We start from the raw sequence: 27,193 nt of genomic DNA, 5'->3' as shown, positions 1-27,193 counted from the left end.
TGCGCAAGGTCGATGGGTTGTGTTTAGAGGGTGATACCCTTTTGGCTTCAGTTGATGTTGAGTCCCTCTACATCAGTATTGGATACCATGACGGCATTAGAGCCATTCTTTTTGGAAACTTCTACTCTTCCAATCGGGTTGAGGGACCTCATCCTGGAGCTTCTTGAATTCACCTTCACACACAATTTTTTTGTATTTAAACGGTCTTTCTACTTGCAGGTCCAGGGAACAGCCATGGGGGCGGCGTTCGCACCCTCCTATGCCAATCTGTTCTTTGGGATGTGGGAGAGTGACCTTTTCCTGTCTGACAAACAGGGGTCAATTGAGCGTGTCCTTTTGTGGGCACGCTACATTGACGATATATTTTTTGTCTGGCAGGGCACCCCCATCGACCTTCTGTAATTTATAGCTGCCCTTAATGACAATGACCTTAACATTCGTCTTACCCCAGTGTGGGATGCTGAAAAAATAGATTTTTTGGACGTTACTATATTTTCCGTAAAAAAAACGGCCACTAATACTCTCCTTCATGCTTCATCTTGTCACCCACACCATATGATAAAAGCTATCCCTGTTGGATAGTTTCTCCGCTTACGTCGGATCTGTTCTGATGATCGTGATTTCGAGATCCGAGCGGAGGAACTTTCAGCACGGTTTATCTCTAGGGGATACAGTAGACGGATGGTAAAAAGAACCTACCACTGTGCGAAACATTCATCCCGGAATAATTTACTATACAACAATACAACTTATAAAGCCAACTCGAATGGTAAGGTGTTGTGAATTCCGCTCTTGGGCTCCCTCCGGTGGTTGTAAGTGGCGCTTTTGTGAGTTCTGCTCTTGGGCTCCCTCTTGTGGTTTCTAGTGGTGTGGCTGCTCCTTGGAGTTAGCTGTCATCAGCTGCCTCCACTTATTGTCTCTTCTGCTCGGCTATTTAGGCCTGGCTCTTTCTTCAGCCAGTGCCACTTGTAAATGGTTCCTGGTTGGATTCACATCTCTTTGGAGTTCCCTGTTATCCTGACCAGTTCAGCTAAGCTAAGTTTTTGCTTGCTCTTTTCTGTCCATAGATTGTGGACTTATCCATTCTGTGCTTTCTATGTTCATCCAGCTTATCAGTGTGAATTATTTCTGTCTTGCTGGAAGCTCTGGGAGGCAGATTTGCCCTCCACACCTTTAGTCTGGTGTGGAGATTTTTTGTAAACTCTGCGTGGATTTTTGTAGTGTTTTATACTGACCGCACAGTATTCCATCCTGTCCTATCTATTTAGCTAGACTGGCCTCCTGTGCTCATCCTGGTTTCATTCTGTGTATGTCTTTTCCCTCTCCACTCACAGTCATTATTTGTGGGGGGCTAATCTATCCTTTGGGGATTTTCTCTGAGGCAAGATAGCTTTCCTGCTTCTTTCTTTAGGGGTAGTTAGCTCTTAGGCTGTGATGAGATGCCTAGGGAGAGTTAGGAGCATTCCACGGCTACTTCTAGTGTTGTGTTGAGCTTATGGACTGCGGTCAGTACAGTTACCACTTCCTTCAGAGCTCGTTCCATGTTGCTCCTAGACCACCGTATCATAACAGTAAGGCTAGGTTCATTACATCGTACCATCCTCAACACGATCTGCGTTAGAGAAGGCATGGCCTATTTTACAGGCAGACCCCATTATCAAGAAATTTCTTCCCAATAGCCCTTCTATTACCTTCAATCGGGCAAGGAACTTGAGGGATAGACTCACTCGAAGTCACTATGTTGGTCAATTGGTACCCACATTTTGTGACATTGCTTCGTCGCGGGTTGGCTTCGTGCCGTGCGGTAGATGCGTCGCATGCCCTAATATTGAACGATGCTCCTCTTTTTTAATTCTGACGGTACCCAAAATTTTGCAATTAAACATCGTATATCATGCATTACAAGGTATGTTATATATTACGTCACATGCCCTTGTGGATTAATATATGTAGGACTTACAACTAGACAACTAAAGGTTCGTGTTCGGGAGCACGTTCTGGGCATACAGGCGGCGGCTACCTGCACAGACGTGGCCAGCCTTAAAACGCTGCCACGGCATTTTAAGGATTTCCATCTTTGTGATACTGCGATGTTGAGAGTGCGGGGGATTGACCAACTTAACATTAATATTAGAGGAGGGAATCTTTCCAAACGCCTTGCTCAGCTCGAAACAAGGTGGATTTGGACCTTGCATACGATACACCCACACGGGTTAAATGAAAATATATCGTTTGCCCCTTTTCTGTGATCTTCTGCCTGCTGTGTGCTCATGTGTGGTTTTGGGTAGTTTTTGTCTCATACTATGTTTTTCTTCATTTGTTATTGATTTTAATTTTTAATTTTTCCTTTTAGTATTGTATATTTCGAGGTGACTACTGTTTTTTAAGTTTGAATATTATGCACATCGTGTGGAGCAAGTATGATGCTGGATCTACATGGATATCATCATCAACCTATTATCTATGGGATTTCTCTTAATGATGCCGCATTGGCATCGTTCTTTGACTATGTTGTGGGGCTATCTGTCATATGGGCTTCCAATATGAGGACAGCCCCTTTTCTTTGGGGTACAGGGCAATTGTGGCATTTCTAATCTTGCTGTATATATGGATATTTTGTGATAAGGTATATTTATGTGTAACAATGTATTTGCATACATGGGTTCCTCTCTATGTACTATTGTATACTGTATATTTGTGCTGATGTTCATAATGATCTATATTATTTATTTTGTATACAAATGTATTTGATAATATTCATATTATAATATGGTGACCCATATACTTAGTAATCTATTCTGCATTGTTGCTTATATGTATTTATTCCGTTTATAATTGCTTTATACTTGCCTTCTATTTGTGCCCCTTAGTAAAATGGCTGCTATATACTGTTTGGCATGCGCAATTATATTTGTCTTGCGACGCTGCGCCTGCTATGGTATAGGAGGCCCAGGCACCTAGTTATTTATTTTGTGCCGCTGTTTGCATCCATTCAGTTCACTTACAATGGACTGCATTCTTGCCCTTTGCCTGTGCCCTTTAGTAAAATGGCCGCTATGCACTGCTCGCTGTGCGCTTGCGCACCCTGTCTTGTGACGTCGCGCCGGCTTTCCTCACATGTAGGTCGTCCGGTCATGTGGGGCCCCACGTGTTCCAGACGCCGGCAGGTGGGGGAGTTTCAGGATGTGGTGTGCAGTGTCTGGCGGCGCTGCGTGCAGGGGCATGGCTTGTCATTTATTAGTAAGGTATAAATACACATACTTGTTGATATATCTCCACATGTTCCCTGAGGAAGGAGTCTTTGCCACTCCGAAACGCGTGTCGGGGTTGGGTTTTTGGCCTCCCACTCCTGCACTCTATAGGTATGTACTATGAGGTTGTACCTCGTTGCCGGTAATGATATATGTCATGATCCGTTCCGGAGTTTAGTTCTGTCTGCCTTTTCTCTGGGTGGATCATGTCAAGGGTTAACTTTGATCTGCCTCATTCTGGACTCGGGTTTGCTATTTAGCTCCCAGGTATCCTGAGGGTGGTGTCAGCTATAGCTCTGTCTTTGGCGTGTGAACCTGACTCTGGAAGCCCTTGGTTTGTCCTACTGAACCCTGACTTGTCCTGTGTCTGTTATCCCCCCGCCTGCCCTTTCCCAGTGTCTCTTTGTCTGTCTGTTTATCTGCTTGACTCCCTGGTTATGATATCTTGGCTTGGCTCTTTGACTCTGTTTCAGTTTATCCCTTTGGTACCGTATTTTGCCCGTCCTGGTTTATTGATCCCTTGCTATATCCTGACTATCCGTTCTGTCTGAATCCGTTTGTACTGTTGTGCTCTGACTTGGTTTTCCTGACCTTGCTCTCGCCACTAGGTGGCGTCTGTTCAGTTGCTCTGTGTGTGCAGTCTGGCTTCACTACCAGGCTCCCCCTGGTGGAGGTTGCGCTGTACTGCACTGCAGCTGCATGACAATATATATCTGCATTGATATTTTCGGAAGATTGTTATGTGCCATACTCTGGCGTAATATTTGGATTATGCAGGAGTGCTTGGCCAGTTTCGCCCTCTTTTTTCTGCCTATGACCAATATGGGCACTATTTATTCCTCCATTCATGCCATTGTACCTGTTTATTAACTTTTAAACTGTTGTTTAATAAAGTTTACAATTTTATGGGACCTTTTGACTGCTTTTTTGTGGTTTCTGGTTGGTATATATACTAGCAGTTGGGCCCTATTTGGTCTGTATTTACATGTAGATTATGTATTATGCAAATTTTGTATCATTCTAATTAAACCCTTATTGGGCACTTTACATGTAGTATGCTTGCTACAACTTTTTTTTGTATTGAATGGAGCTGTGCAGTGCAACTCCATTCCATGTGTTTACATCCAATGCCACCAGAGCTTGTAACAGCTGATCAGTGGGGGTTCTGGGTATTGGAAACCGACTGACCTAATATTGGTGACATATATACTTCTGATGATACTGATGATCTATCCTAATTAAGGGACAAGGAGTTATCAGAAGTTCATTACATATTATTTGGTCACACAGTCTATATGCAAAGTACCGTATTTGATGAACACACATTTTCACAACGCCAAAATAGACATACCTTAATATTAACAATGATGCTATAACAATTAAAGAAAAAGAGGAGAGTACAACTGCAACCACTGCCAAGATTGTTGTGTGATCATATGTGTTCAGTGGGTTTCCCAAAGGAAGAGTAAGTGCATGACATCTTTGTCCATGATATCCCGCTTGGCACCTACAAAATATAGATCACTGAAATTAGATCTGGATTTCTTCAATGGATATGAAAATACAAATATATATTGAAAAAAAATTTAACCTTCATTGAAAATGACAGTACCACACCAGAGAAACATCTCTTACCTATTTACTTAGGCATGTTAAAAAAGTTAGCATGATATATTTTTGTTATAGCACCAGTTTGAAATGTTGTCTTCTAAGGCCAATTTCCCACAAAACGGTTATGAGAAATATACCACTGCTTTTATTTTGGAAAATTCAGCAATGACAGGGACTTGTGGCACCACCACCCGGATGGCTTGGTAATTAATTTCTGTCCAACTAGAATTTCTCCCTGCTCAGAGCCCTGAAGCGAGGCTGCTCTCTATTTACATTACTGACTCAGTGTCCTACCGCCATTTATAGATTTACTAGATGTGGTTCAGCTCTGTTTTATTCTGGTTCTGACCTCAGACAGTTTACTGAAGATTTTTTTGATTTATTATTTTGTTTCTTGTCTTCGCATATGGCATGACAAGGAGACCTGACTATTTCTGCTCCTCTGGCCAGCGGCTAATCCTAGAACCCATCCCAGGCCTCCCTGCGCAAGTCCACATCCCTGTACAGGGGTTCAATGGTGAAAAGAAGGTCTTCCCTTGGGACCTGATAATTGGAGTAACCTGTCCTTGGAAGTGCTATTTACAGATGACAGGTGATCAAATAAAAACCGACATTTCAGTTACATGTCATGCTTTCCCATTTAAGGTTTTGTATTAAGCTATACCTGTTCCATGTGTGGTAGAGGGGATAGTACCCAGTCAGTGTTGTGGAAGCGTCTTTCAGTCAGACTCAGACATAGAAATACAATTTTCTCTTTAACATTGCGTAAGGACTTCCTTATTCTTTGTGTATTAATTCTACATTCCCAATTGCAGTGCGTACAGTGACATCTTTTTGTACCAATGCATGGATTTCCGTAGTGCCATGTATAGATTCAGAATTTGGTCTACTACCCGCCATATACTAGTTAGATTCAATAATACATAGTAGCTTTTCAGTATATGTGTATGACTAAATGTTCAAAATATAGGATGTCGTATTTTGAAGAAAAACTCATAATTTTCAAGAAGAAAACTGCAGCTTATTAATGCAGTTTTTCATCAGATGTGGTTCTTGATGCTTTTTTATACAACCCATTGATAGGAATTTACAGCGTTTTTTTCTATTTGTGCATGCCAATAAAGTTGAGTGCACACAGAGAAAAAAACAACAACTTCCTGTAGATAGACAGAATGAATAGATAGATAGAATGAATAGATAGAATAGATCAATAGATTACCTGTGGTAACCTCTTCACTGGCATTTTCCCATGGTCCAGAGGTTACCTCAGGTCAGGCTGTGAGGGAGCGCAGGCTCAATGACGTCACCGCTCGTTACTGAGCATGCGCCCGCTGCGTCTCATTCATTCCCCAGTCGCTTACAGCCGGGAGTGGTCGCATTAGCAGAACTCCCGGTTGTAAGCTTTATCTCCCACAGATACTGCATGGGACACTCATTATATTGGACTGCGACGGATCAGGGAGTATATTGTTGGTTTATTATTTTTATTTCAGAAGACCGAGGGCTTTGCTTGAAATGGCAGAACAATAAAATGGTAAAACTGTGTGGTGTTTTATTTCATTAAAAGACTTTTTTCTTATTGTGTGTTTATTTAACCTTTTAATTACTATGGAATTAGTAATGGATAGGTGTCTTATTGACACCTCTCCATTACTAAGACGGCTTAATGTCACCTTACAATAGGAAGGCGACATTAACCCCTCATTACCCCCTTTGCCACCACCACAGGGCAAGTGGGAAGAGGTGGGCAAGGCACCAGAACTGGCGCATCTAATAGGTGAGCTTTTTCCGGGCAGCTGTGGGCTGCTATTTTTAGGGTGGGGGGGGCCTATATCAATGGCCCCTTGCCAGCCTGAGAATACCAGACCCCAGCTGTGACCTTTGCAAGGCTGGTTGCCAAAAATGTGGGGGACCCTACGCTGTTTTTTAAAATTATTTATTTAAATAATTTAAAAAAAGCGGGAGGCCCCCCTCTATTCTTAACCCCTTTACCCCCAAGGGTGGTTTGCACGTCAATGACCAGGCCAATTTTTACAATTCTGACCACTGTCCCTTTATGAGGTTATAACTCCGAAACGCTTCAACGGATCTTAGCGATTCTGAGAGTGTTTTCTTGTAACATATTGTACTTCATGATAGTGCTAAAATTTCTTCGATATAACTTGCGTTTATTTGTGAAAAAAACGGAAATTTGGCGAAAATTTTGAAAATTTCACAATTTTCCAACTTTGAATTTTTATTCTGTTAAACCAGAGAGTTATGTGACACAATATAGTTAATAAATAACATTTCCCACATGTCTACTTTACATCAGCACAATTTTTGAAACAAACTTTTTTTTTTTCAAGGAAGTTATAAGGGTTAAAATTTGACCAGCAATTTCTCATTTTTACAACCAAATTTACAAAACCATTTTTTTTAGGGACCACCTCACATTTGAAGTCATTTTGAAGGGTCTATATCGCAGAAAATACCCAAAAGCGACACCATTCTAAAAACTGCACTCCTCAAGGTGCTCAAAACCACATTCAAGAAGTTTATTAACCCTTCAGGTGATTCACAGCAGCAGAAGCAACATGGAAGGAAAAAATTAACATTTTACTTTTTAGTCACAAAAATGATCTTTCAGCAATAATCTTTTTAATTTCCCAAGGGTAAAAAGAGAAAATGGACCTCAAAAGTTGTTGTCCAATTTATCCTGAGTACGCTGATACCCCACATGTGAGGGGGAACCACTTTTTGGGCGCATGGCAGGGCTCAGAAGGAAAGGAGCGCCGTTTGACTTTTTCAAGCTAAATTTGGCTGGAATTGAGATCGGACGCCATGTCGCGTTTGGCGACCCCCTGATGTGCCTAAACAGTGGAAACCCCCCACAAGTGACCCTATTTTGGAAACTAGACCCCCTAAGGAACTTATCTAGATGTGTCATGAGCACTTTTATCCCCCAAGTGCTTCACGAAAGTTTATAATGCCCGGGCGTGAAAAAAAAAAATCCTATTTTTTCCACAAACATGATCGTTTAGTCCCCAATTTTTTATTTTCTCAAGGGTAAAAGGAGAAATTGGACCCCAAAAGTTGTTGTCCAATTTGTCCTGAGTACGCTGATACCCCATATGTGGGGGGACCACTGTTTGGGCGCATGGCAGGGCTCAGAAGGAAAGGAGCGCCGTTTGACTTTTTCAACCTAAATTTGGCTGGAATTGAGATCGGACGCCATGTCGTGTTTGGCGACCCCCTGATGTGCCTAAACAGTGGAAACCCCCCACAAATGACCCCATTTTGGAAACTAGACCCCCTAAGGAACTTATCTAGATGTGTCATGAGCACTTTTATCCCCCAAGTGCTTCACGAAAGTTTATAACGCCCGGGCGTGAAAAAAAAAAATCCTATTTTTTCCACAAACATGATCGTTTAGTCCCCAATTTTTTATTTTCTCAAGGGTAAAAGGAGAAATTGGACCCCAAAAGTTGTTGTCCAATTTGTCCTGAGCACGCTGATACCCCATATGTGGGGGGGACCACTGTTTGGGCGCATGGCAGGGCTCAGAAGGAAAGGAGCGCCGTTTGACTTTTTCAAGCTAAATTTGGCTGGAATTGAGATCGGACGCCATGTCGCGTTTGGCGACCCCCTGATGTGCCTAAACAGTGGCAACCCCCCACAAATGACCCCATTTTGGAAACTAGACCCCCTAAGGAACTTATCTAGATGTGTCATGAGCACTTTTATCCCCCAAGTGCTTCACGAAAGTTTATAATGCCCGGGCGTGAAAAAAAAAAATCCTATTTTTTCCACAAACATGATCGTTTAGTCCCCAATTTTTTATTTTCTCAAGGGTAAAAGGAGAAATTGGACCCCAAAAGTTGTCCAATTTGTCCTGAGTATGCTGATACCCCATATGTGGGGGGGGACCACTGTTTGGGCGCATGGCAGGGCTCAGAAGGAAAGGAGCGCCGTTTGACTTTTTCAAGCTAAATTTGGCTGGAATTGAGATCGGACGCCATGTCGCGTTTGGCGACCCCCTGATGTGCCTAAACAGTGGCAACCCCCCATAAATGACCCCATTTTGGAAACTAGACCCCCTAAGGAACTTATCTAGATGTGTCATGAGCACTTTTATCCCCCAAGTGCTTCACGAAAGTTTATAATGCCCGGGCGTGAAAAAAAAAAATCCTATTTTTTCCACAAACATGATCGTTTAGTCCCCAATTTTTTATTTTCTCAAGGGTAAAAGGAGAAATTGGACCCCAAAAGTTGTTGTCCAATTTGTCCTGAGTATGCTGATACCCCATATGTGGGGGGGGACCACTGTTTGGGCGCATGGCAGGGCTCAGAAGGAAAGGAGCGCCGTTTGACTTTTTCAAGCTAACTTTGGCTGGAATTGAGATCGGACGCCATGTCGCGTTTGGCGACCCCCTGATGTGCCTAAACAGTGGAAACCCCCCACAAGTGACCCCATTTTGGAAACTAGACCCCCTAAGGAACTTATCTAGATGTGTCATGAGCACTTTTATCCCCCAAGTGCTTCACGAAAGTTTATAACGCCCGGGCGTGAAAAAAAAAATTCCTATTTTTTTTCCACAAACATGATCATTTAGTCCCCAATTTTTTATTTTCTCAAGGGTAAAAGGAGAAATTGGACCCCAAAAGTTGTTGTCCAATTTGTCCTGAGTACGCTGATACCCCATATGTGGGGGGAACCACTGTTTGGGCGCATGGCAGGGCTCAGAAGGAAAGGAGCGCCGTTTGACTTTTTCAAGCTAAATTTGGCTGGAATTGAGATCAGACGCCATGTCGCGTTTGGAGAGCCCATGATGTGCCTAAACAGTGGAAACCCCCCACAAGTGACCCCATTTTGGAAACTAGACCCTCTAAGGAACTTATCTAGCTGTGTGGTGAGAATTTTGAACCCCCACGTGCTTCACTAAAGTTTATAATGCCCAGGCGTGAAAATAAAAAATCCTATTTTTTCCTACAAAAATGATATTTTAGTCCCCAATTTTTAATTTTCCCAAGGGTACCAGGAGAAATTGGACCCCAAAAGTTGTTGTCCAATTTGTCCTGAGTACGCTGATACCCCATATGTGGGGAGGAACTACTGTTTGGGCACACGTTGGGGCTCGAAAGGGAAGTAGTGACGTTTTGGAATGCAGACTTTGATGGAATGTTCTGCTGGCATCATGTTCCATTTGCAGAGCCCCTGATGTGACTAAACAGTAGAAACCCCCCACAAGTGACCCCATTTTGGAAACTGTACCCCCTAAGGAACTTATCTAGGTGTTTGGTGAGAAATTTGAACCCCCACGTGCTTCACTAAAGTTTATAATGCCCAGGCGTGAAAATAAAAAATCCTATTTTTTCCCACAAAAATGATATTTTAGTCCCCAATTTTTAATTTTCCCAAAGGTAACAGGAGAAATTGGACATCAAAAGTTGTTGTCCAAATTGTCCTGATTACGCTGGTACGCCATATGTGGGAAAAAACTGTTTAGGCACACGTTGGGGCTCGAAAGGGAAGTTGTGACGTTTTGGAATGCAGAAATGGTCTGCGGTCGTCATGTTCCGTTTGCAGAGCCCCTGATGTGCCTAAACAGTAAAAAAAAACCACAAGTGACATCATTTTGGAACCTAGACCCCCCCCCCAAGGAACTTATCTAGATGTGCCCCCTTTTTGGAACTAATGTACGCTTTCTTGTAAAGTAAATTAGTAGTGCATGGAGGTATGGTACAATCTGAAGCAATCCTTCATACACAGGCCAGGTTTTTCGGGGGAGGTGTCGCATTGATAAATGGTGTCCTTGCGTATTCCCCTTTTGTAACACACTCGGCACCTTTTTTGCGGCTTACCTTTTCTGCCGGTTGGCGGGACCACCCCCGGAAAATGCTGGCCTGGTACGATACGAGCACCTTCAGTTCCGGAAGTACTGGGGCCCTCTCCTTCCGGAGTACCAAATATCAGGGCCTTAACCACTACCTCCTGGAACTGAAGGTACGACGTATCGGTGTGGCGTGCACATCGTAACAGCAGGAAAGCGTTGAGCATTGCCATTTGTACGATGTGGACGGCCAACTTTTTGTACCACACCTTGGCCTTTCTCAAAGCACTGTATGGTTGGAGGAGTTGATCAGAGAGATCAACCCCCCCCATGCTTTTGTTGTAGCCCAGTACACAGTCCGGTTTGCAGACCTGTGTAGAGGTACCCCGTACAGTGCTGAGGGCTCTGCCATCACCATGTATGGTGGTCAAGAGAAGGACATCCCTCTTGTCCTTGTACTTGACCACCAGCAGGTGGTCGCTACATTGGGCCTTGCTCTCACCTTTTCTGAGCATCTGCCGAAGTAGCGTCTTTGGGAGGCCTCTCTGATTTTTGCGCACAGTACCGCAGGCTGCGGTACCTCGCGCAGAGAGGGATTTGTAGAGTGGGATGCTGGTATAAAAGTTATCAGTATAGAGGTGATAACCTTTATCCAGCAGTTGGTGCACCAAATCCCACACGATTTTCCCACTCACTCCCAGGACAGGAGAACACTCAGGGGGTTCAATCCTGCTGTCCTTCCCTTCATACACTCTAAACCTGTGGATGTACCCTGAGGCACTCTCACACAGCTTGTAGAGTTTGATTCCGTACCTGGCCCTTTTGTTGGGCAGGTATTGACGGAATCCGAGCCGCCCCTTAAAATGGACCAAGGACTCATCCACGCAGATGTCCCTTTTGGGCATGTACACTTCAGAAAACTTTTTGTTGAAGTGTTCGATGACCGGCCGAACTTTGAACAGACGGTCAAAGTTGGGGTAATCTCGTGCGGGACACTGTGCATTATCGGAATAATGCAGGAATTTATGGATGGCCTCAAAATGTCTCCGAACCATGGCCATTCGGAATACTGGAGTGTTATATAAAACATCTACACTCCAATATTGCCGCATTTCTGGCTTCTTCACGATCCCCATGTGGAGGACCAGGCCCCAAAACTGCATCATTTCAACTGCGTCTACAGGAGACCAGTTGGAAAATGATGTGCCGGGGTTTTGCTCCAAAAATTGACGAGCATACAAATTAGTTTGCTCCACCATGAGGTTAATAAAATCCTCAGAGAAAAAGACTTTGAAAAAGTCTGTTTCTGTGAGGCCCGTGGTGTCAAACTTGATTCCTGATTCTGCCACAAAATCAGGAATCAGTGGCTCGTAATTTTCGGGGGGCGAGGTCCATGTGGGTTCCGCAGTGGGGAGCGCTGGTTCAGGAGTGGTGGGGGCTGCCTCATCTTCTGTCCTGGGGCGTCTGCGTGGTGGTTCCGCAGGACCCGAGGAGGAAGATGAGGAGGAAGAGGAGGAGGAGGAGGAAGAGGATGAAGAATCAGAAAAGTGAAGAAAAGTGGGATCCTCTCCCTCGCTATCAGTGTCGGAGGCAAGGAAAGCATATGCCTCCTCCAATGAATAGCGCTGTTGGGACGAACGGGACGAGCGGGACATTTTTGTGTGAATATGGTGATTGGGTGCACTTTATTGATAACTGTATGTGTTTGTGTGGGGGGATAGTGATTTGTGCAAACTTATCTGAAAAGAAGATGCTAAAAGGAGAAGAAAAACCTGTAAAAAAAAAAAAAAGGCAGGCACAAACTCTGATAAGAGAACTGCGTCACTTATCAAAGTTTGGCGGCTGCGGGATGTGTGTACGGAGGTTGCGCAAAAAGGCTGAAGGGAAAAAAGCGAGCGCGAGAGTTGATCGGTGAACTGCGTCACCAATCAACACTCGGCGGCTGTTAAATGGGCGCACGGAAGGAGGTGCAAAGGGGGGTAAAAAGAGGGGGAAGGGAGATGGGGGTGGAAGTGGGGATTGGGCAGGGATCAGTGATCAAAACGTACGGTTGTAGTCAGGTGGCGCAAAAGGGGGGTGAAAAAAAAAAAAAAGGAAAACGGCAGGCACAAACTCTGATAAGTGAACTGCGTCACTTATCAAACTTTGGCGGCTGCGGGATGTGTGTACGGAGTTGGCGCAACGGGGGTGAGGGAAAAAAAGTGAGCGCGAGCGTTGATCGGTGAACTGCGTCACCAATCAACGTTCGGCGGCTGTTAAATAGGCGCACGGAAGGAGGTGCAAAGGGGGGTAAAAAGAGGGGGAAGGGAGATGGGGGTGGAAGTGGGGATTGGGCAGGGATCAGTGATCAAAACGTACGGTTGTAGTCAGGTGGCGCAAAAGGGGGGTGAAAAAAAAAAAAGGAAAACGGCAGGCACAAACTCTGATAAGTGAACTGCGTCACTTATCAAACTTTGGCGGCTGCGGAATGTGTGTACGGAGTTGGCGCAACGGGGGCGAGGGAAAAAAAGCGAGCGCGAGCGTTGATCGGTGAACTGCGTCACCAATCAACGCTCGGCGGCTACTAAATGTGCGCACGGAGGCGGCACAAATGGGGGTGGAGGGGGTAAAAAGAGGAGGAAGGGGGGATTGGGGTGGATGAACGGGGATTGGGGTGGATGAACGGGGATTGGGGTGGATGAACGGGGATTGGGCACGGATGAACGGGGATTGGGCAGGGATCAGGGATAAAACTTACGTTTAGTTGTCTTCTTTCTTTAGCAGGGATTGTGGTGCTACAGGCTGCTGTGGCACCACAATACCCAGCACAGAAGGTAGATTCAGCAGAGAGATCAAGCCAGGAGATCCAGCAGTATGACCGCTCTGTAGGAATCCTCAGCTAGAATGAGGACCCTGCAGAGCGGTCATACACAGGTCAGGCAGGTGACACAGACAGGTCACAGAGCGGTCATGCTGCTGCTGTGACCTGTCATTGGTGGGATCGACCATAACATCGATCCCACCAATCAGAGCTTTCCTGGTGACCTGGCTGTGACCTGCCTAGGATCGGATCTGTTCGCGCCATCCTAGGCAGGTCACAGCCAGGTCACCTGCAGGGCACAGAGCGGTCACAGCGTGATCGCCGCTGCGCCCTGTGATTGGCGCGATCGACGATGACATCGATCGCGCCAATCGGCTCCTGCAGGCCCTGCTGGGCCTGCACTGTGTCCTATCCTAGGATCGGTGCTATTAGAGCACCGATCCACGCAGGTTCCGGCAGGGCACAGCGCGGTAATACCGCGTGGTGCCCTGCGATCGGCGCGATCGATGCGATCGGCGATCGCGCCAATCCGGGGTGTTCTTGCCGGTGCCTGGCGTTGCCAGGCACCGGACCTAGGATCGAGTACATCGGTACTCGATCCTAGCCTGTGACCTCATTGTTTCAGCCGCTTCGATTGGCTGAAACAATGAGAATGGCTGTGATTGGCTGTTCAGAATTGAACAGCCAATCACAGCGATCGAGAGGGCGGGTGGGCGGCGACAATGCCCTGGATGCCGAGGCCATCTCCCCCCAGGTGAGATGGCGTCGGAATTTTAATGCGATCACCGCGACTTAAGTCGCGGTATCGCATTAAAGGGCAGGACGTACTATCCCGTCAAGGGTCAGATAGGCCCAGGGCACCTCGACGGGATAGTACGTCCAAGGTCACAGAGGGGTTAATAACTAACCTTGCTGACGCTGACAGCTAAAGGTTGCAGCCCCCAGCTGTAAGTTTTGTCTGGCTGGTTATGAAAACGGGAGAACCCACGCCTGTTTTTTTTTTCAGTTTATAGCACAGGAGTGGCAGATGAAAACTCCCATCCGTCTTTCCTGCTCTCACTGTAATTAGCGGCTGTAGGTGTCAGATGATGGGAGCAGTAGTCCCTTCAGCTGACACCAGTGATCGGAGGTAAACTTTATACCTCCGATCACAGCTGAGCGATCCCGCTGTCTTCTGACTGCGTGGGAACCGCGGCTCTCTGACCGACGGGGATAATTTCCCATGCATTTGACAGAGTGTCAAACACCGTAATGTCGGACCCCCATTCAAGTGAATGGATTTCGGGTCCGCACTGCTGGATGACAGGCTGCATGGACGCATCATGCATCCTGCCATCTAGAGATAGCAGAGCCAAGTGTGATGTCACATCTGGCTGTCCTTGACTTTTCTGCAGCAAATACGCTGCAAGAAAAGTCAACCTTGTGTATTTGGAGAATTTTTTCACCATCCATTCAAGTCAATGGGTGGAAAACACTGAAAAAACGCTGGAAAAGCGCTGAAAGAAGTGACATGCCCTATGTCAAAAAACGCTGTAAAGCACAAAATCCTGATCACACAAAAACCCAATGTGTGTGCCTGAGATTTCTGAAATCTCATAGGTTTTGCTGGTACTGTAAAAAGCAGCTGAAAATTAGCAAAAAAACGCAGCAAAAACGCCCTGTGTGAACTTACCCTAAGGGTCTGTGCACACATTAAGTATTTGGTGCATAAACATTTGCACAATTTCTGCATCTGTTGGCAGGAAAACCAGTAGGTAAAATAGGTATTTTTTGATGCGTTTTTTTACAAGCATTTTTGGTGCAGATTATTCCCCATTAGTATGGGTAAAATCTGCAGCAAAAACACTGAACGATTTGACATGCTGTTAACTTAAATCTGCACCAAATCTGAAAGGCAAAAATAAACACCATGTGCATGATATTTCAGGATCTACATTCATTTTGCTGGCATCAGGAAACCCTTCAGGTTTTGTGACAAATCTGTGCAGAAATTTCAATCTGCACAGATTGAATCAAAAATACAAGAAAAGATAACTTCAGTATGTTTAAAACAATCTAAACAAGCCACATTACTTTTGGGATTCTGTTCTGCACAATTAGATCTTTTCAGTCCTATAGATCAGCGGTATGAATCATAGGCTGTAAAGAACCCTGGAAAGTGAAGCATGGTAGTGATGAGCAAGGGCTTGGGTTGCTGTGCTTCTCCTCCTTCTGGATTTATAACAAAAAAAGTAACTCCTGACACCAGTTTAAGCCAAATTGGGGCCGTGGGCAAAATTCAAAATGGGGCACCCAATCCTGAAATATTCCACCAACAACATTTTTAGGTCCCCTTCACATGTCCATATGACACCGGTATCGGTGTCACCAGTGTTTTCAATCAGTGAGTCGTCCGTGTGCCTTCTGTGTTTTCTGGTATGGATACTTGGAAATTAAATTTAAAAACTTCTCACATACTTTCAATGTTAAACACGTACAAGGACCCATAGACTTGTATTGGCCCTATGCTATCTGTGCTGCTGGGAAAACCTGGACATGAGTGCAACACCAGGTACACAAATACCAACATAGAATCCAGTGCTAAGTAGGTCTCATAAAATACACAGTTTATTGAAATTCTTAAAATACATATATATGAGATATGAATTAATACAATCGAGCAGAGTGTAAAAAAAATTGGGGGAACACTATATGACAAAGTACATGTAGATATTAGATATATATCACAGTACACCCACAGTTAATCACAAATCCACTATATCACATATCAATATTAAAATAATAAAAATAATATAAAATAGACCACCAGGGTGCGCTGTGAAAGCCAGCAGTGGAAACCAGTGCAGAAGAGAGACTAAAACCAAAGCAATACGACACAAAAACTAAACCAGAAAATATATGAGCATGGGAATATTTAAAATATGCCTTTATTAACCCCTTACCGGCATCGGACGTACTATACCGTCCGATGCCGGCTCCCCTGCTTTGATGCAGGGCTCCGCAGTGAGCCCGCACCAAAGCCGGGACATGTCAGCTGTTTTGAACAGCTGACATGTGCCCGTAATAGGCGCGGGCAGAATCGTGATCTGCCCGCACCTATTAACTAGTTAAATGCCGCTGTCAAACGCAGACAGCGGCATTTAACTACCGCCGGGCGGCCGGAAATGACGTCATCGCCGTCCCCCGTCACATGATCGGGGGTCGGCGATGCTTGTGAATGGTAACCATAGAGGTCCTTGAGACCTCTATGGTTACTGATTGCCCGTCGCTGTGAGCGCCACCCTGTGGTCGGCGCTCAGAGCACACGTGCAATTCTGCTACATAGCAGCGATCAGCAGATCGCTGCTATGTAGCAGAGCCGATCGTGCTATGCCTGCTTCTAGCCTCTCATGGAGGCTATTGAAGCATGGCAAAAGTAAAAAAAAAAGTTTAAAAAAATGTGAAAAAAATAAAAAAAACATAAAAGTTTAAATCACCCCCCTTTCGCCCCAATCAAAATAAATCAATAAAAAAAATATCAAATCTACGCATATTTGGTATCGCCGCGCTCAGAATCGCCCGATCTATCAATTAAAAAAAAGTATTAACCTGATCGCTAAACAGCGTAGCGGGAAAAAAATTCGAAACGCCAGAATTACGTTTTTTTGGTCGCCGCGACATTGCATTAAAATGCAATAACGGGCGATCAAAAGCACGTATCTGCACCGAAATGCTATCATTAAAAACGTCATCTCGGCACGCAAAAAATAAGCCCTCAACCGACCCCAGATCACGAAAAATGGAGACGCTACGAGTATCGAAAAATGGCGCAATTTTTTTTTTTTTTTTTTTTAGCAAAGTTTGGAATTTTTTTTCACCACTTAGATAAAAAATAACCTAGTCATGTTAGGTGTCTATGAACTCGTAATGACCTGGAGAATCATAATGGCAGGTCAGTCTTAGCATTTAGTGAACCTAGCAAAAAAGCCAAAAACAAAAAACAAGTGTGGGATTGCACTTTTTTTGCAATTTCACCGCACTTGGAATTTTTTTCCCGTTTTCTAGTACACGACATGCTAAAACCAATGATGTCGTTCAAAAGTACAACTCGTCCCGCAAAAAATAAGCCCTCACATGGCCAAATTGACGGAAAAATAAAAAAGTTATGGCTCTGGGAAGGAGGGGAGCGAAAAACGAACACGGAAAAACGAAAAATCCCCTGGTCATGAAGGGGTTAATAGAAGTGGCAATGATTACATAAATTTAAAATAAAATATTTATACAAAAATTGCGCAACCGCAGGATTATAAAATATATAAAATATATAAAATTCCCAGCAGAACCCCCACCAAAATACCAGGATTTTTTGTTTAAGCTGTACGTGTCAAAATGTGCGAAGCAATATGAAAAAATCTATATAAAAATAAATATACAAATAAAAATATATGAAAAAACTAATAGTGCAAAAATACAACAATATCAAAGATAAAGTGACCACGTGCAATACACCAGATAATATCTGATTTAGGTGTATAAAATATAGTCAAACATAAAGTGCCAAGGTGCAAGGACCTGCCAAGAGGTTTAGACAGTGTGTGAACACATGCTAAAAACATATAAAGAGGTATAAGACAGTACAGCAAAATACGTCTCATATACCTGGGGGGTAAGCTTAAATTCCGTGCCTGCGCACACCCGACGCGTTTCGGAAAAAATTATCCTGACAAAGGGGGGATAAGCTGAATCCCGTGCCTGGGAACTTTTCAGAATATTTTCCGACGCTCGAGTTCATATGAGGACATCCAGCAGAGGGCGCATCACCGCAACTCAAGGTAACTACAGGTCATTCACCCACATTCCATTCATTTGCGGGGTTTTTACAGGCAGGGGCGGCTGCATTAGCAGGCTTCTGCTTGTAAAATTAGTTAACCCTTTCAGATGGATTTACAGCGTGGGACGAGACTGATCATCGGAAGGTATGGAATATTTTTGTTTGTTTTGTTTACATTTGTTCCAGGTGACAAGGGTCTTCAGGTGGATTACCAGTATAATAAAATATTACAACAACCTGTGTATTTATTTCATTAAAATACTTTGTAATAATGTGTGTGTTTTATTAACCATTTCATACTATTGGATTAATAATGTGTCATAATTGATTACATACACTAAACCATCTCATATCCCTTCTTTTATTACATACTAGCTGCACTACCCGGCTTCACCCGGGTTAATAACTGCTGTTAGCAAAATAGAATGTTTTAACAAAAATTTATTCTGCACACAAAAAACACAAAACAAATAGATAGAAATGTAATTATTAAAAGGCAAAAACTAAGCCAATAGAAGCATTTTACAACATATATTTCAACACCAGAGATATTCCACACAGATTTAACTAAATTGGCCAAGTAATGTGAAGTAATCTTCTACTACTTATTCGAGAGCCTTTTGATAAACGACATTCTTAGTTTTTCCTTCAGGTGCAAAGACAAACAGATTTCTGGCTGTTCCAACTCTTGAACAGGCCACATAAAGTTGACCATGAGAAAAGCATGGAGATTGTAAATCGATTCCAACCACTTTCAAGGACTGTCCCTGAGCCTTGTTGATGGACATGGCAAATGCCAGTCGAACAGGAAACTGGAGGCGTTTAAAATCAAAAGGCAAATCAGATGGAATGAGAGGAATTGTTGGAATGAAAACATCTTCTCCTGTGGCACATCCTGTCAAAATGGTTGCCTCAATTACATGTGGAAACAGGTTCTTAATCAAGAGTCTTGTTCCATTACACAGCTTTGTTGGATCCAAATTTCTCAATAGCAGAATAGGTGTTCCAGGTTTTAGAAAGAGGTTGTGAGGAGGAAGTCATTGTGGCTCTAAGGAATTGAGGAACTCAGTTGGATAAAATAATGCTTGAGCAGAGTCTATTGCTGTATCTACTGACTTGTAGGTTGTGCACACACCTGGAAGGAGATTTAGAATTTGAAGATTGATCTTGTTGACGCTGTCATTTGTAGGAGCTAGAATAGCCCTTTCACACAGCCAGCCAGAATTTTTGAAGTGGAGTTGAATGTTTGGCGAAACCTTTGCTTTCAACTCCTCAATGCAAGTCACAATGCAGCAAAAGTTGCTTGGGAAGGTGATCTGTCCAGTGGTTGAGTTTACTGGTGCCTTGCCAACATCAATAGTCAACAGCTGGCTCGAAAACAGTCCAGCAGAAACATCGCCTGTCATATAGACCTATGTTTGTGTTCAGTGACATTTTCTTTACTTTTCTCCAAAAGGTACGATGCTTTGGGACAGGCATTGAGTTCATCTGCAGGGGTTGATCTTGGAATACCAGGTAGTGTTTGGCGGAAGTCACCTGCCAAAACAACAACTACTCCTCCCATGATATATTTGTTGCTATGCAGGTCTTGCAGCAGTCTGCCCACTGCTTCCAGAGCCCTTTTGTGTGACATGGTGCATTCATCCCAAATGATGGGACTGCATTTTTGAAGCAATTTGGCCAGTCCTGATCCCTTGGCAATATTACACACGGGGCTGTCACTATGAGACACGTTAAGTGGTAGTTTGAATGTCGAATGTGCTGTCCTGCCACCTTTTAAAAGCGTAGCTGCAATTCCAGAAGAAGCCACTGCAAGTGCAATCTTTTTTTGTTGTTGAAATTTTGCCAGGAGCAAGTTGATTACAAATGACTTTCCTGTTCCACCTGGAGCATCAAGGAAGACAATCCCACCTTTGTTGGTTTCACTGAAACTTAAAATGTAGTTATAGGCGTCCCTTTGATCTGGTACCAATATTGGCTCGTTCTGAGACACAAATGCTGTCAGTTCATCAATATTGTAGTTTGTTTCTATGAAAATCTCCCTACACATTTGGAAGCCTTCAGGATTTCTTATTGGAGCAGGCAAAAGAAACAAATGTAATGCTTTTCCTGACATTGCTATGCACTGATCTTCAAGGAGCATTAAAGTTTCATTGAACATTTCCTCAGTGAAGTTGATGAGTTGCTGAGGATTTTCCCTTCTAATCTGCATGAGGATGTCCTCACTGAGATCAGTTTTGTACTTTATCAAAATCTCAAGAGGATGTGAAATGCTACAGGTTGTTAGAATAATAGCAAAGAAGTGTCTTAGTCGCTTTGGGGTTTGTGTGGCTGCTGCTTCCCTGAGGGTCATGTCCCAGTGTCCATCATTTTCCAGAAGTCCTTTTCGTTGGGAAGCTTCCCTGAATGTTTCACACACATGGCCTCCGACGGTCTTCAGGTCAGAAAATGATGTATGGCATTTGACAACATGAAGTAACATGCGCAGGTAGAAGCACTCTGCATTTGACGGATGAACAGTGTAGACGCGACCAAGCGTACCAGTTGCTTTGACCCCTGGATAGCGTTCAATATCAAGCCCCCGTTTCCTCCGTTCCAGTGCTTTTCTGGAGGCATTCCAAGTGTAGTACTTTGGTAAATCACAGTAGAGAATTGTTTTTGCAAAAGAGTCTTGTTGACACAGCTCAAAAAATGCCAAGAGGGTGGTCTTAGGTGGTGTTAGGAGCTGCTGCTGCAAGTTTGCTGGGTTAAAATAAATTCTCTGTCCATTTTCCAAGTGCACACTCAGATGCACAACTGGTGGGTAGCGCTCATGAATGGAGAATCCTAATATTCTCCAAACAGCTTCATTGCTGCGTATGTACTTACCCATCTGGAATGCCTCCACTTCATCAATAATAGGTCCATTTTTCTGGAGTTCAAAAACTGCTTGATCACTTTTTTTGTGAACATATTTGCAGATATACTTGATTGATTTCACAGAGTGGCAAGATTTGAAATTTATGCGGGCCTGGAAGATTTTTGAGAGCAAAGGGTTGTAAGGCACTACCCACCTGTTGTCAATTTCTATCTCTTGGAGTGATGATCCAACACGCATTTTGAGCTTTGAAAGCACCATCCCCTGGCTTTCTTCTTCAGTAGACTGGATATCCATCTTGTCCTGTTTGGGTTTCTTGGACCAGGGATCGTGGGTAATGCTTTGAACACCTGCCATCAATCATACAGGGAGACTTTTTGTTGAGACTCCCACACGGACCATGGATCATGTTTTTTGTGATGGTGTCAAACAGCAATAGGTCAATCCGAAGGTCTGGCAATTCGGCACTGATGATATTGTCAATTTCAGTAGGCTGTATTTTTTGCTTCAGCCAGATCAAGATGTGGGCGTCAGGAAGGCTTCTTTTTTGCCAGTCAACTGAATACATCCAGCACTGCGTCTCACCATAAATATGTGATTTGTGATGAGATTAGTCATTTTTGAAAGTTTCTGTTTGAAAACCTGAGCAATAAGGTCATGGCGATTCACAGTTTTTTGGCCCGGCAACAGGTGCCCTCCAATTTCCTCCCAAGCAGGATTGCAAGTAAAGGTGATGAAAAGATCTGGACGGCCATACTTTCTCACATAAGCCATTGCATCCTGTGTGTATTCATGCATGTGTCGTGGGTTTCCAGTGACAGTTGATGGAAGAATAACCAATTTCCCCAACTCTTTTGAATCAGCATCATTTGCAACAGCATCTCTAAGGTGAATATATCCCTCTGCCCTGAGCTTCTTTTGATTTAGTCGGATATATAAAAGACGCTCACTCTCAACCTTTGCATACATGTCAACAATAAAGTGGTGAAAGAGGTGTTTGCATTTCAAGATGTGATTTTCCTCTGCAAATTTTGTCATGATCCTATATGCATAGAAGTCCATGGCAGACACTTTTTCTTGAAGGGTTGCCTGTTGTAGGATCTGTCTGAGGTATTCCAAAGTGATAGCCATCCTGTCCCTGCCAAAAGATGATTGGATATTGCAGTGCATCATAGGACCTGTGAGTTTCTGCTATTCGTTGCAAACTATTGTTCCTTTTCTGAAGCACAATGTCACGGCTTTGAAAATCATTAACTACAATCAAGATGGCCATCTCATCAAATGTGAGAGCATTGAAACGTCACTGATGCTCACCTTGTGGTGTTTTGTCAGCTCGAATGACAACCTTGTAATCGTCATTTGGCATGCATTCAAGAGCAGTCTTGAAAAGTTGAACATATGGATTGTTGGAGTGAAAGAACTGCTGCAAAATAGTGACAATATCAAGGCGAGTGTTAGGAATTAAAGAGCATCTCCGCTGAGCCTCTGCTTCTGCATTTCCCATGAAGAAGAGTTGAAGAAATTGAGGTTCTTCTCCTTGTAATGGAAGCAGTGAGCCAATTGAGTGGTAAACCTGCACTTGAACTTTAAATGTCGGCATAAATCCTGTTGTAAACATTTCTTTTGTTGCACCAAATGATGTCATTTGGAAGCAGGAGTTGTACTTCCTGATGTTGTCCAAGAAGTGCTTTGATATTGTACTAGTACCTGTCATCAGAGACTTTAGGGGATCTGGTGGTGACAGGAGAGGTGGAAGTCTTATCTTGCCATTTGCACAGCATAAACCTGGCAGTTCATCTTTCCATTTTAGGGCACTGCAGTACATGCAGACCACATCCATTTTTCCTATCTGAACTTTAGGATTATCCTGATAGTTTATGTCTGACTGGTAACAAAAGGCAGCATGTTTCAAATCTCCAACCATTTCCTGTGCCCTGGTGGAAATAGCAATTCTCTTAGCGGAAAGTCTGCCTTCTCTCTGCTGAGATGACTCATTGGCCCTTGAGGAAGCAGCTCTTCTTCTCTTATCTGCAAGCCTCGCTTCCCTCTCCTCAGAAAGTTCATTGGCTCTTTAGGAAGCAGCTCTTGTTTTCATGTCTGCAAGCCTCGCTTCCCTCTCCTCAGAAAGTTCATTGGCTCTTGAGGAAGCAGCTCTTATTCTCTTGTCTGCAAGCCTCGCTTCCCTCTGCTCAGAAAGTTCATTGGCTCTTGAGAAAGCAGCTGCTGTTCTCATGTGTGTCAGCCTTGTTTCTCGGTCTTCACATTTTTCATTGGCCCGTAATGCAGGTTTTCTTTTTGCATCAGCTGACATTCGTGCCATGGAATTCCTTTTCTTATGAGGCATTATTGTGGTAAAAATAGTCTGTAACTGGCAGTTTCTATATCCTCTCACCCAGAGGTAATGTGACTGACATCAGCCTTTCCACCAACAGACCCTAACAACATGCTATTACCTCACACAAACTTTGTTATACTGAGAATGTCCTGCCTATATTAAGCAATCAGAGCTCAGATTAATTAACTGTAGCAAAGTAGAAACTGAGCTGTGATTGGTTGCTATTGGCAGACTGGCTGTCGTATTTCCTATATCGTACATTTGTTGCTCTTGTAATTTGTCTGCTCATTAATCAGATTTGTATTTTTGTAGGATACCAGACTTGTGTGTTTTAGGGCGAGTTTCATGTGTCAATTTGTTTGTGTTGAGTTGCGTGTGGTGACATGCATGTAGCGACTTTTGTGAGATGAGTTTTGTGTGGCGACATGCGTGTAGCAACTTTTGTGAGATGAGTTTTGTGTGGCGTCATTCGTGTAGCAACTTTTTGTGTGTCGAGTTGCATGTGACAGGTTAGTGTGTTTTGCGCGTCGAGTTTTATGTGTGGTGTGTTTTGAGTATGTGCAAGTTTTGTGTGAGGCAACTTTTGCATGTGTTGCAACTTTTGTGCATGTGGCAATTTTTCTGCGTGTGCAAGTTTTGCGTGTGGTGAGTTTTCCATGAGGTGAGTTTTGCACGTGTGGCGAATTTTGCGTGAGCCTTGTTTTGCATGTGGTGAGTTTTGCATGTGGCGAATTTTGCGCGTGGCGAGTTTTGAGTGGCGACTTTTGTGTTTCAACTTTTATGTGGCGAGATTGGTGTATGTGTGGTGAAATGTGTGCTGAGGGTGGTATATGTGTTCAAGCACGTAGTGTGTGGCGCATTTTGTGTGTGTGTTCATATCCCCATGTGTGGTGAGTATCCCATGTTGGGGCCCCACCTTAGCAACTGTACGGTATATACTCTTTGGCGCCATCTTGTTCTTTAAGTCCCCCTTGTTCACATCTGGCAGCTGCCACTTTTCTTTTCACATTTTCCCCATTATGTAGATAGGGGCAAAATTGTTTTGTGAATTGGGACGCACGGGGTTAAAATTTCACCTCACAACATAGCCTATGACGCTCTCGGGGTCCAGACGTGTGACTGTGCAAAATTTTGTGGCTGTAGCTGCGACGGTGCAGGTGCCAATCCCGGACATACACACACACATTCAGCTTTATATATTAGATATACCTGTAAATCATCTCCCCTGTATACAGTATATACCTGTATGTCATCTCCTCCGGTATATAATATATAGCTGTATGTCATCTCCTCCTGTATATAGTATATACGTGTATGTCATCTCCCCTGTATATAGTATATACCTGTATGTCATCTCCTCCTGTATATAATATATAGCTGCATATCATCTCCCCTGTATATAGTATATACCTGTATGCCATCTCCTCCTGGCTGTCAATTTGCCTCCAACACTTTTCCTTTCACTTTTCCCCCATTATGTAGATAGGGGCAAAATTGTTTGGTGAATTGGAACGCGCAGGGTTAAAATTTTGCCTCACAACTTAGCCTATGACGCTCTCGGGGTCCAGACGTGTGACTGTGCAAAATTTTGTGGCTATAGCTGCCACGGTGCAGATGCCAATCCCGGACATACACACACACATTCAGCTTTATGTATTAGATTCCTCTTTAGTAATGTAAAAAGTGTCTTGGTGTAAAATTTGGGGGCTCTAGCTATTAAATTAAAGGGTTAAATCCCGGAAAAAATTGTCGTGGGCTCCCGTGCAATTTTCTCCGCCGGAATGGTAAAGCCAGTGACTGGGGGCATGGAAAAATATTTTGAAAAGCTCCCAGGCTCGAGTTCATATGAGGATATCCAGCAGAGGGCGCATCACCACGACTCAAGGTAACTACAGGTCATTCCCCTGCATTCCATTCATTCACCAAGTTTTACAGCTAGGAGCACAGCTGCATTAGCAGAGCTCCTGAGTGTAAAATGATTTAACCCCTTCAGAAGGATTTACATCGTGGGACAAGATGGAGGGTATGGAATATTGTTTTTTTTTTTTGTTTTTTTTACTTTGTTTCAGGTGACAAGGGTCTTCAGGTGGATTAAGAGTATAATAAAATATTAAAACACCATGTGTCTTTATTTCATTAAAATACCGTATATACTCGAGTATAAGCCGAGATTTTCAGCCCAAATTCTTGGGCTGAAAGTGCCCCTCTCAGCTTATACTCGAGTCAAGGTGGGTGGCAGGGTCGGCGGGTGAGGGCGCTGAGGCATACTTACCTAGTCCTGGCGATCCTGGCGCTCCCCCTGCCGTCCCACGGTCTTCTGTGCTGCAGCATCTTCCCCTCTTCAGCGGTCACGTGGGACCGCTCATTAAAAAAATGAATAGGCGGCTCCACCTCCCATAGGGGTGGAGCCGCGTATTCATTTCTCTAATCAGCGGTGCCGGTGACCGCTGATAGAGAAAGAGGCTGCGGCACCGAAGACCAGGCAGAGGGAGCGTCAGGATCGCTGGGACTAGGTAAGTATGTAATATTCACCTGTCCGCGTTCCAGCCGCCGGGCGTCGCTCCATCTTCCCGGCGCCTCCATCTTCCTGGCGTCTGCGCTCTGACTGTTCAGGTCAGAGGGCGCGATGACGCATATAGTGTGCGCGGCGCCCTCTGCCTGATCAGTCAGAGCAGAGACGCCGGGAAGATGGAGGCGCCGGGACCGGACGCTGGGAGCTGCAAGCAAGAGAGGTGAGTATGTGTTTTTTTTTTATTATTGCAGCAGCAGCAGCGGCACAGATTTATGTGTAGCATCTATGGGGCAATATGAACGGTGCAGAGCACTATATGGGGCACAGCTATGGGGCACAATGAACGGTGCAGAGCACTGTATATGGGGCACAGCTATGGGGCACAATGAACGGTGCAGAGCACTGCATATGGGGCACAGCTATGGGGCACAATGAACGGTGCAGAGCACTGTATATGGGGCACAGCTATGGGGCACAATGAACGGTGCAGAGCACTGTATATGGGGCACAGCTATGGGGCACAATGAACGGTGCAGAGCACTATATGGGGCACAGCTATGGGGAAATATGAACGGTGCAGAGCACTATATGGCACAGCTATGGGGAAATAATGATCTATTTTTATTTTTGAAATTCACCGGTAAATGCTGCATTTCCACCCTAGGCTTATACTCGAGTCAATAAGTTTTCCCAGTTTTTTGTGGCAAAATTAGGGGGGTCGGCTTATACTCGGGTCAGCTTATACTCGAGTATATACGGTACTTTTTAATAATGTGTGTTTTATTAACCATTTCGTACTATTGGATTAATAATGGATAGGTGTCATAATTGACGCCTCTCCATTATTAACCTGGCTTAATGTCACCTTACAATAGCAAGGTGACATTAACCCTTTATTACCCCATATCCCACCAGCTACACGGGAGTAGGAAGAGTGGCCAAGTGCCAGAATAGGTGCATCTTCCAGATGTGCCTTTTCTGGGGTGGCTGGGAGCAGATATTTTTAGCCGGATTGGGGGGGGGGGGGCAATAACCATGGTCCCTCTCTAGGCTATATCTGCTCTCAGTCACTGGCTTTACCATTCTGGCGGAGAAAATTGCGCGGGAGCCCACGCCAATTTTTTCCGGGATTTAACCCTTTAATTCAATAGCTAGAAACACAAAATTTGACATAAAGACACTTCTTACATTACTAAGGAGGAAT

General features: G+C 44.1%; 1 protein-coding gene across 2 annotated transcripts in view; it reads right to left on the bottom strand.

Annotated features, from left to right (window-relative positions):
- HBEGF (heparin binding EGF like growth factor) overlaps positions 1–27,193 on the bottom strand; it is a 161,268-nt gene that overhangs the window by 33,548 nt on the left and 100,527 nt on the right. For both annotated transcript variants that reach the window (XM_069763894.1, XM_069763895.1), the window contains exon 4: positions 4,603–4,758. In XM_069763894.1, coding sequence (XP_069619995.1) covers positions 4,603–4,758 — 156 coding nt within the window. The remainder of the gene's footprint in view (positions 1–4,602; positions 4,759–27,193) is intronic.

The sequence above is a fragment of the Ranitomeya imitator genome, chromosome 4 (genome assembly GCF_032444005.1).
Source record: "Ranitomeya imitator isolate aRanImi1 chromosome 4, aRanImi1.pri, whole genome shotgun sequence".
In the NCBI taxonomy this organism is placed as follows: domain Eukaryota; kingdom Metazoa; phylum Chordata; class Amphibia; order Anura; family Dendrobatidae; genus Ranitomeya; species Ranitomeya imitator.
The sequence above is the reverse complement of the archived record's forward strand: the minus strand, read 5'-3'. Positions and strand labels throughout refer to the sequence as shown.